At 45.3% G+C, this 11,305-nt stretch overlaps 1 protein-coding gene across 1 annotated transcript; it reads left to right on the top strand.

The window, feature by feature from the left end:
- The first annotated feature begins 766 nt into the window (after nt 1-766).
- On the top strand, nt 767-10,821 carry LOC148814750 (inactive all-trans-retinol 13,14-reductase). The gene is made up of 11 exons (XM_088906324.1): nt 767-1,007; nt 3,186-3,368; nt 3,993-4,234; nt 4,851-5,046; nt 5,235-5,432; nt 5,861-5,980; nt 6,354-6,492; nt 7,063-7,172; nt 7,832-7,998; nt 8,951-9,110; nt 10,066-10,821. The coding sequence occupies exons 1-11, from the start codon at nt 848-850 to the stop codon at nt 10,209-10,211; spliced, it is 1,821 nt and encodes a 606-aa protein (XP_088762450.1). The 5' UTR covers nt 767-847; the 3' UTR covers nt 10,212-10,821.
- Nucleotides 10,822-11,305: the final 484 nt, after the last annotated feature.

Here is an 11,305-nt window from a genome sequence, read left to right as displayed (position 1 = left end):
GGTCACCTGTGCACTGTGTGGTCTTTGCATTGTCAGAACCACAGAACAGCCTGGGTCATTCATCTGTCCTATGTTCTTCAGACAGCTCGGTTCTGTGTTGAAGGTTGAAAGCCAAAAGTGGGCAGAAATGGAGCCCTGTGAATCCATTATCATTTAGAACAAGGCTTCACTTTAAAGATATACCTGTTCCTACAAATGAAGGTTACGGTGCACCTATCCACATCCCAAAATAGATTTTGCCCAATCTACTCTTCGTTCTCTGGATCTCTGAAAGGTTGTCAGCAACCCTTTATTTGAGATGGATTGGGGTGGGGTGGGGGAACGTGGAGTGGGAGTGGAAAAGCATGAGTGGAACGCAGAGCTTGGTGAGACGAAGTTCTTGTTTGGTCATGAAACTGAGCTTGTCACCTTCTCAAACCGAAGAAGACTTTTCTCGCGTTAAGTCGGGTCAAAAGCTTCTGTGCAAAAACAATCATCTAGAAATAGAAATAAGAGTAAGCTGAGGGGGGGCAGTGGGATTTGAGACTGCTGTACCACATGTCCCTTGAGCTGGTTAGGATACAGGCTGAAGATTAGCTAAAGGCTAAAGGTCCAAACAACTTTCCACCAGCACAAAACAAATAAGAAAAAGATTGAACCCATTGGAGGGGGGATCAATGGTGTCTTATCTGTTGTTATTGCTCTAGGCACATACATTCCAATAAGTACAGTATGTAAGACACTCCTCCCTCTGTCTCTTTGGCTCTGCACTTCATAAAAGGACCAAGCATTTCTTCCACCTGCCTTGTTATCCCTCCCTGTGCCTCTGACTCCGCAGAGCGCCGTGGGGATAGGTTGCCATCTGAAGATGTGGCTCCTGCTGTTTGCTGCCGGGTGCCTGATCCTCGGATTCGCCCTTTATTCCCGCCTGTTCGCCAACAGCGCCAGCCCGTTCTCCCGGGACGCTGTGAGGCCGCCGGCCCCGCTGGTGACCGACCAGAAGCAGAGAGACAAGGTCCTCAAGCAAGGTGAGTTAACAGCCCGTTCAGCTAGTCAATGTGGAACTAGGTACTGTGTTTAGATGCAGTCCATGGCTTGCACAGACAGTTTAAGACTGGACAAACAAGACTGAATAATGGCAGATTGTGTCTTTCTCATGAATCAGAGTATTTTCTCAGTAAAAAAAATTATCTACATTTTGTTATGTGACTCTTAATTTGCAGCGTACGCATTAGTCAATATCGCATCTGCATGTGTATAATTTGCATGTGCAATAGTTATTCTCAGAAACATTATGCAAAGTTTAAATTAGTTTAGAGGAGGAGGTGAGCACCTCTTCCTAATAGGAACAGTAATTCCCTTTTCACGCAGATCTCTGGGCCTGCATAGCTTATTTGTCCCCTATAACGCACCACTTCTTTTGTCACAATGTCAGGACGGTGGGAAGCCAGGGACATTTGATTTAGTAAGTCTGATATGCTGTTCTAGTTTGGAAGTTTGTAGTTTAACCAGCGGCTTTAATGCACCACTGTGATTTCAGGACTAGCCTTCTAATGTATCTTGTGTGTATCCTAGGCTAAAATAATTCAGTACCAGTCTTCATGTTACCTGCCATCAACCTGCAAACAAAAAGACTGGACAGCAGGGAAACAATATCCCTAAAGGTGTGAGGTGCCTTAAGTCTAGGAAACGCACTAACATGGAATTGAAGCGTCATTCAGAGGGGGTGAGAGCAAAGGAGGAGAGAGAACCAGAATGGTATCCAGTAACGCAGACACAGACAGAAGGAGAAGATGGTTTTAGTTGTCTTCTTATGGAAATAGATGTGGTGGGACCTTGATTTTATTTTAAATGCTTTTACTTGCCACTTTATTTGCTCAGATGTTCCTCTGCAACACTGGGAATGAGAACATGTTCAAGGAGTCAGGAAAGAGCTCTACAGTACCAATAACTCACCAATAAATTCTTCTGCCTGTAGAATGCCCTTCAGTTTATCAACGTCCTTGGCTATCTTAATTAGATTATGCACAAAACTGATATGATAGCCATAAACAAATTGAACAATCTTTATGGCTGTGGGTAATTAAAAGACTCAGCAGCAGTATCGGAGGCCCAAGGTTTTCCACTTCAGTGTAATCTGATTCGTGTGATAAACCAGCTTTAATAAAAATGATTATCTATGTTCTCCAAAATTAATTGTCTGTAAAATTAATATTCTGTTGTTCCTCAGAATAAACCTCTAGTCCTATTCAAAGAGTAATTTAATGGGCCAGTTCAGGCAACTCACAACTTCAGTCTAAGTTAATCTTAAGTCAATATTAACCCCCTTAACTGCAGTCTGCGTCTCTTCTGTCCAGCTCAGAATATATCATTTTCTAAGTTCGCAAATACAAGACAGCACCCAACCTCCACTGCCGTCCCAACCAGCCCAGACTTTTCTCAAACTTAATCTCAGTTTAATTAAGTAAAAATGGGGGGAGAACTGTGTGCATTGACTGACTCCCCCCATTGTGGGCCATTCACATACCTGTGAGAAGCCAGGCACATTTGATTGAGTAAATTTTATAATGTGCTATTCTGATTTAAAAGATTGTGGTTTAGCCTGCACCTATATTACTCTGCAACTCACAGCTGGCAGCTCCACTGAAACTCAGCAGGTGTGAGCCTGGCCAGTACCTGGATGGGAAACCTCCTGGGAAAACTAAGGTTGCTGCTGGAAGAGGTGTTAGTGGGGCCAGCAGGGGGCGCTCACCCTGCGGTTTGTGTGGGTCCTAATGGCCCAGTACAGTGATGGGGAAACTAGACTGTAAAGAGGCACCGTCCTTCAGATGAGACAGAAAGCCGAGGTCCTGACTCTCTGCGATCATTAAAAATCCCAGGGCGTTTCTCAAAAAGAGTAGGGGTGTTACCCTTGTGTCCTGGCCTTTACCAATCATGGCCTCCTACTAATCCCTATCTCTGAACTGGCATCATCACTCTGTTCTTCTCCCCAGTGAGAGCTGGTGTGTGGGGAGTGTACTGGTGCACTCTGGCTGCCATCGCATCATCCAGGTGGGGCCACTGGTGGTGGTGGAGGGGATCCCCATTACCTGTAGAGCGGTTTGAGTGGAGCGTCCAAAAAAACACCACATAAGTGCAAGGAATTTATTTAAAAACAAACAAGGTCGGAGAATGAAGACAGATCACTGCTGTCGGTGTGATTCCAGGGTTCAGCGCCGATCGGGTGCCGGCGGAGCTCGATGCCGTAGTGATCGGCAGCGGTATCGGAGGGCTGACGGCGGCGGCTGTCCTGGCGAAGGCGGGCAAACGGGTTCTGGTCCTGGAGCAGCACGACCAGGCTGGGGGCTGCTGCCACACCTACATGGAGAAGGGCTTCGAGTTTGACGTCGGTAAGCTGAACAAAATGGTGACGTTTACATTTTCATCTAGTAGATGCTTTTAACCTCGATGACGTGCGGTTGCATCCGAGCGAGATGCAAAGGGTGCAGGTAACAGTACGTTGTCACATTTTGATTTTCATCCCCTTTAAACCGGATTTCCAAGAGGTTTTTAAATTCTAAACCACGTGACAACTGTTGACTTAGTACTGCAATATTTGCTATTTGAACATGCTGAGTTTACTCGTTTTTCTTTTGTAAAATCATGGCAGATGTGACAAAGGAAGGTCACATTGTAATACACAGAAGAGATGAACATAACGTCTCATGGGGTCCTGCGTGGCTGATGGTGCTCATGGAAAGCACAGACTAAGCATTCTTGTTTTTCAAGTCTGGAAAAGTGAAGGTCCTTTTGTATTTGTAATAAAGAAAATTCTGTATGTTTTAGATCTTGGGGATATTCAGCTCAATGGAGAGATTTTTTTTAAGAGGACCAATGGCTGGCTGATTGGCACTTGGGAAGCCAGACCTCTCGTTCTGTGTGTCCCTGCAGGGCCCCACTCCCTGGGTCAGCTTCACGAGAACAGCCTGTTGAGAAAGGGACTGGCTGACCTTTCGCTCTGTGTGTCCCTGCAGGGCTCCACTACCTGGGTCAGCTTCACGAGAACAGCCTGCTGCGCGTCGCCATGGACCAGATCACCGAGGGGCAGCTGCAGTTCGCCCAGCTGGAGCAGCACTTCGACACCGTCATCATCGGGGAGAAGGAGGCTCGCCGGCACTACCACATTCACAGCGGCAAGACCGAGATGGCAGAGTCTCTCCGAAGACAGTTTCCCCACGACACGGAGGCCGTGGACGAGTTCATGAGGCTCATGAAGGTACAGGAGCCCCAGGACCAGCAAAACATTATAGGATAACAGAGAGGTCTCTGTGAGTATGGTGGAGTGAATGGAGCATGGGTGCTACTAGTCAGAGGCTTAGTTTGGGAATTCACATGGTTTCATGAGCATTTCATGAATAGTTGATGTAGTAGGGAGTGTTAGCCATTTTCTGTAAAAGTGAGGTCACTCACACCCAGCAGGATGGAGACGGTAACTGTAGTTACTGTAGTAACTGTAGAGATGGAGAGATATAGTAGGCAAATTTTAAGCAACTTTTAGGGCTGTTCACATATAGTCTGCCAGGGAGCAAACTGTAACTCTGAAAGATTTGAGCCACAGATCCCTAATCTATCAGTAATATATAATTAATGTTGGCATAAATAGGTCTCCCAGAAAATATGGTTTCATTTCCTTATGCCATGCCTATGAGTTCTGCCTTCTACTTTCATCTATCCAGTTTGCAATGGGACAGGTCAGATGCCAAAGCAGGAATACATTAAGAAAATGACTTATAGGGATGATGTGGCACCTTCGTTAAGAAATGACACAACAAGACCAAACTTGGCTGTTATACAGAACACTGTTGGCTTGACCTCTGTCACCTCTGCTCCAGATAGCGGCTAGGAAGACACACTACCTGGCCTCTCTGAAGCTGGTGCCACTATGGCTGGCTCTCTTCCTGATCAAGACTCGCCTCGTCCACTGCTTCTCTTCCATCTTCCGAATGTCAGCCACCAGCCACACAGAGGTCCTCAACACGCTGACCAGCAACAAAGACCTCCATGTCATCTTCTCCTACTTCTTCTACGGTGAGCAGTGCTGTCGACATGGCCTCAGATCTCATTCTGACCCCTAATTGGTGTTGAATGTTTCGTGTGAGAATGGAAAGCTAGGCACAAAGCTAGGTGAGATTTCACTCTTCCGAGTCTTCAGCTTGCTCGGTGTGCCTGTCTTGAGTTTGCGCTGTTACGACAGTCCACTTGAATTTCTGCTCCAGGTGTGCCTCCTAAAGATTCCAGCTGTGCTATTAACACCCTGCTGCTCCAGCATTACAAGAGAGGAGCTTACTACCCCAGAGGAGGGGCCAGTGAGATCCCCTTCCACATCATCCCAGTCATCCAGAAGGCAGGGGGCGCTGTGCTGGTCAGAGCTCCTGTCCAGCGCATACTTGTGAACCAGGAGGGCGCAGCATATGGTGAGTTTCATGAATACTCAGTGCTGCTACCAGGTTAAGAATGACGCACTGGTCTGGTCTTTCTGTTTCAGGTCTTTGATTTCTGTCAGCGCTGTTTCGACTAATCCTAGTGACAGATTTAGCCTCAGTATTTCACTTGATGGTGTGATGGTTTCCCCTGTTTTCTGATGTTGTACTAATCAGTGAAGCTGTATGGATAACAAGTTCCCCTCCCACCCAACACAATCCCGGTCATGTGACAACGTGATCTTCCAACTTTGCACTGGAATTCTTAAGCACACAGTTGTACCACCTGCAAAATGAAAAGGCTGTTGGAGAAGAAGTCCAGTCCAGGGCCCTCCCATTGTCCCTTTGAGGATGTTTCTGTTGATAGCCCCCTGGAGCCATACCTCAGAAGGTCCTCTCACCTTGTGCCTTCCGTTGGTCAGGAGTGACTGTGAAGAAAGGTCAGGAAGAAGTCAAAGTCCTGGCCCCGGTGGTCATCTCTGATGCTGGGATGTTCAACACCTTCGAGAAGTTCCTGCCCCCGGAGATACAGGCTAAACCCGGTAAGTGTAGATTTTGGGGACGTCCCTTTTCTTAAAAGTTGTAGGCAAATTTTCAGGGCATGAACTTTCAAAAACTTCTATGCCAAACTTAACATTTCATTAACCCCAACACATTATATGGATTAGTAGTTCAGGTGGGTAGCTGCGTCAGCATGCGTAGGCTGTAAAGGAACAAGTAATAGGTTTATTCCATGCAGAAAAAAAGAAGAAAGAGAACACAACGTTTCGGCCGTGCAGCCTTCTTCAGGTGTCATCCATTATATGGATTATACTGTTAGCTGTTTCTACCTGCAATTATTTTTCAGGATTGTGAATCAGAATTCCTGTCCGTCTTCGTAAAACACAGAGCAAAGATTCTGTTCTCTGTTTACAGAGATTCGCTCTCGACTCAGCATGGTTAGGCACAGCATGGGCTCCTTCTTGGTCTTCGTGGGCCTGGATGGTACCCAGGAGGAGCTGAGCATCGTGTCCACCAATTTCTGGCTTTTTAGAAACAATGACATGGATGGCTCGTATGTACTATGCGAACTGCGTATCTGTGTACTGGGAAACTAAGATGTTCATTCACATGTAATGTATGTAGAAGCAGACTAGACTACCTTCTACATCATATCTGTTGGCCAGTGGAATAAAGGCACTGATGTTATCACCTCTGCATGAAATCAAGTGAGCAGAAACAAACTTCGAGTTGTCCAATCTCACTTGCTGCCAATTGAAGAACCAAGTCCTTCCTTAGATGCAGTCTGAGTTTTCATCAACACTATGCCAGCACACGAAGGCAATTCTAACGGTATTTATACACATACTTGACACACATATTTTTCAGAGGATGGAAAGACCCTGGTGTACCTGTAATTACATTTCACAGACTTTAGATGTCACTGATGGCTTAGTTTTCAATCGAGAAACAGAAACAGAAACAACCCCACTAGCAGTAGCAGAGACAATATACATAACAAAATGAATACAATTTCCCTCAGAATTATGAAACTAATTCTGTCCTACTACCCTGCAGTCTTGTGCTGTTCTGTCACTTATAACTGGTCCTGATTGTCAAGCTGTCGTTGTGCTTGTATCTCCAGGATGGATTACTTTGCCTCTCTGAGCAGGGAGGAGGTGGCTGACAACATCCCCATGATGTTCATCACTTTTCCCTCAGCTAAAGACCCGACGGCCAAGATCAGACACCCAGGTACCACCAGGCGGTACAGTTCTTAATAAAGAGATTTTGCCGGTACTTCAGATCCTGGTTCTGCCACAGACTCTCTCTCTTACACCAACCAAACTGCTGAAACCTAAATTAGACTATTTTCCTAATTAGATTTTTTTTATACACTAGTCATAAGGTCCACAGTGAAAGAGAGACTCCCATCACCTTTCGTGGCCAGAAAAATCCTATTCACCACTTGCAGAACAGGAGAAAAAATGCATTTCAAATCCACAAAGCCTGGTTCCCTCGGCCTCAACTGAAGGTTGCAGACATTTCGGAAACATGGCTGAATATGTACTCTGTCCTGATCTTCAGAGCGGAGGAGCAGGTGGTGTGATCCTCCCTCTCAGAGGGTGAGGCTGGTCCCAGGACTAAATCTCTTCAAATCCAAACTCAGAACTCATCTTTTCAACTGGCCCTGTGTGTGATTGCCCTACATTCTCACTTTCTGAATGTATATGCCCTTCTTTCATTTTCTGTGCTTTTGTCTTTTTTTTCATCGCTATGTACAGCGGCCTTGGATTTGGAATGGCACTTTGTAAATAGAAAGATATGACATTGCTGTGTGCAGTTTCCAGCTGTTTAATATCTGTGCAGTGTTGAGCCTCACTGTAGCAGTCACCTGTGCACTCTGACCGCAGGGAAGTCCTGCATGACCCTGCTGACCATGGTGAAGTACGAGTGGTTCGAGGAGTGGAAGGACACCACCGTGAAGAAGAGAGGACCAGACTACGAGAGCCTCAAGATGGGCATTGCTAATGCACTCCTGGGCTGGGCCTTCAAAATCTTCCCTCAGCTCAGGGACAAGGTACGCTGGGAGAGGGCCGGCAGGTATTGGACTGGTGCCTCTACTTGTCTGTAGTAGCAGGACAGGTGTGTGTACAGGGCACTGGGAGGGCACAGGCACTGAATGAAAAGGCATCAGAGAAAACAGAGAGGCAATAGCTGCTCGAAAATAAGGATCAACTGGAGTGCCAGAGCAATGATGGGCAATCTAGATCCTAGGGGTTCAGTGTGTCTGCAGGTTGACATTCCCAACTAAGTTCCTAACAGCCTAAATGAGCTTGGGGGTGCATGGGACTAGTTCAACACCTTCTTCTAGCTCTTCAGGTGCTGGTGTTTGGCAGAGACCTAAAAAAACAAATACCTGCACAGCCCTCCAGGAGCAGATCAGGACACTGTGCAGCAGGGCAGGATTCTGGTGTTCATAGGCGCTCGGCACTTTCACTCCGAAATGTGCAGAAAGAGGGGTAAACGCCAATTGAATGACGTCGATTGACGAGATGCACTTCAAACGCTTCTAATGCTAAGCCACGTGGTTGATGGAGCGAGCCGAGCGACCATCACTTCGATACTTCTAGTTTCTAGAACAGCCGCTGGAGAGCACGTGGTTATTGATCTGGAGCACCTAGAGTCGATCGCAAGCATGTTGTTTCAGATCGTTTTTCGTCAGTCACTAGTGTTTCCCTCCTTCGTAGGCCCTAGGCACTGTGCCTGCAGTGCCTCATGGGAAATCCAGTAGTGCTGTGCAGGACAAACATCTGTGTAGGGAAACCAGACTAGAAAGGACAGCCATCTTTATTATTTAACAGCTTGAGTGTCCGGTGGAAGACTGATTGAGAATTTTGGCTACCACACAGCTCTTCTTCTCCTGCTGCTCACCTCTGATAGCACTGGTCTTGAAATAACACAGGAAACAACGCACTCGGCATTGTGGGATGGCGTCTCCCACTCTCAGCCCCCTGCCTGTGTCTGTGCAGGTGGTGTTCATGGAGGCAGCCACCCCCCTCTCCAACATGCACTACCTGGGTGCCCCGCATGGGGAGATGTACGGCGCCGAGCAAGATCTGGCCAGGTTCACCCCAGAGGTGGTGGCCAGAATCCGGTCAGAGACACCGGTCAAGAATCTCTACATTACTGGTAAGAGTCATCATGGTATTGGCTTGGCGTGTTTTAAAGCAAGTTGTCATAGATTGTTTTTAAAAAATTGAAAACAGCATTCTTTGCTTCTTCTTGTTTTGTTCTCCTGATTTTTGCCTCTGGGGTGAGGTACTGTAAATCAATCTGCAATCACATTTCTTCATATCCCAGTTCCTCCCACACTGAGAAGCATTCAGAGTAGAACAGATGAAGAGTTAAGTTTTTATGGCCTGTCAGTATAAGAGAGTCACAAAATTTTGAACAGACAGGGAACTAAAATTGAATTTTAGCATCGATTCAAAAAAAGAGAGGTCATATAGTGAATGGTGACAAGGAAAATAATTTGTGGTTTCTTAGACGCTGGTAGACAGCATGGAGGAAAGTTGCCTTTAAAAATAAATCTGTAAGAGTTACAAGATAGTTAAACGAGACATTCTTTTACGAAATTATTTCCCCCATCCTGTTAATTTAAAAAAGTAATCAATTACAGTGATCTATGTAGTGTGTGCATAGTCACGTAGATAAAATAGAAATTACCCATAACGACTTCATTGAAAAAAGCAATCTCTTACCCAAATAACTTGTAACTGTAATTGATTACTTCTGAGAAGTAACTTTCCGCAACATTGCAGGTAGTTACTGTATATGCAAATGCAGTACCATGCGATGAAGTTCTCCGCCGGCCAGACATTGCAATCGTGGTGCACTGCAGAAGTTTAACAATGTCTTAAGAGAAATGAAAACTGCACTAGAAATGTGAGATCACACACTTATGACTGCATGAAAGCACAAGAGCAGCATCCACAAACACGTATGTGCTCTAAATGTTCATGTTCACCTGCAGTACAACATACCAAGATACTGCATAAAAATCCCCGTTTTACAGATCGATTGAATGTCATGTTTTGCAGTGGTAGTCTTCGGGCTCTTAAATTCTGTCTGTGCATTTTTTCAGGCCAGGATGTGTTCTGTAATGGGATTGCAGGGGCACTGCACGGGGGTCTCCTGTGCGCCTCTACGGTCCTCAATCAAATTATCTACATCGACCTCCTGGTTCTCAAGAAAAGGCTCAAGTGGGAGAAAGCCCGAAAACGATCCTGACTGCAGTGCGCCCTCTGCTGGACAAAGAGAGCACTACGCCCGTGCGGAGAGCAGCCATGAATAATTGAAACCGAGGGACGAAAAGTGTCTGAATTTAGAACATTTATCACCCCTATAAGTTCACAACTGATTTTCTTCCTTGTGGTTGAGAGGGATGCTGTGTTCACTCCAGGAAAAAAAAAATGGACAAACTGGGAGATGGCGGAAAATACTTTTTGAAAAGCGCTCAATTTCCTCAGGGCAGGGAAAGATCGGTCACCACACGTTCTCAGAGAAAAAGCCGAAACCAAGCACCCGACCCGAAAGGCACAAAATAATTGTTTATTAATAATTGATCTGCTCTGACATGAACAGCAATGCAGAGCATGAGTTGAAGCAACTGTCACTGAATTTAAGATACATATACAATTAAGGTATAAAAACACATTACAGCAGCACATTATTAAAGCTATGCATACAGTGTATACTGAGAGTTGCAAAGGAACAAGTAATAGGTTTATTCCATGCTGAAAAAAGAAGAGAGAGAACACGAACATACTGAGAGTTTACGCGTTTCCAAGGAAATGTAAACTTCCATAAAAATGATCAGTTATATACAGAAAGTCTTTTTGTCTTTTGTGTTGATACTTGTAGGTAATCTTTTGTTTTCTTATTTTGCTCTTTATATAATAATATATACATGTAGTCATTTTTAAGTAGCATCAACAGACCGTTTTAGCCCAGTGAATGTGATCACTCAATCCCTGAGTGCTTCTCTCCTCTTTTTTTCTGTTAATTAGCTTTCTTTGACTTGTTCCTGGAAGAACAGTGCATTGGGTGCTAACAATGCAACAGCCAGCGAATCAGCATCCTTGATATGCTGATATAAGAGGTAATTCAATGAAACAGTCTGCACCATGTTCATGAAAGCTCGGTAATGCAGCACTTTATGTCCAGATTGGCTAAAGCAGCAATATCTGCTACTTCATACCTGCTTAAAATACATTTGGAACCTGCCAATAAAAAAATGCAGCACTGGTCTGGGTAATAGTGTTCAGATAGGAAGAAGCAAGCTGCCATCAGTACTGGGTTTGAAGTTTGTAGCTGAAAGATGG

This window comes from Atractosteus spatula, chromosome 26, assembly GCF_055471065.1.
Source record: "Atractosteus spatula isolate fAtrSpa1 chromosome 26, fAtrSpa1.hap1, whole genome shotgun sequence".
Classification (NCBI taxonomy): Eukaryota; Metazoa; Chordata; class Actinopteri; order Semionotiformes; family Lepisosteidae; genus Atractosteus; species Atractosteus spatula.
Note: the sequence above shows the minus strand (reverse complement) of the source record. Positions and strands in the feature narration are given on the sequence as shown.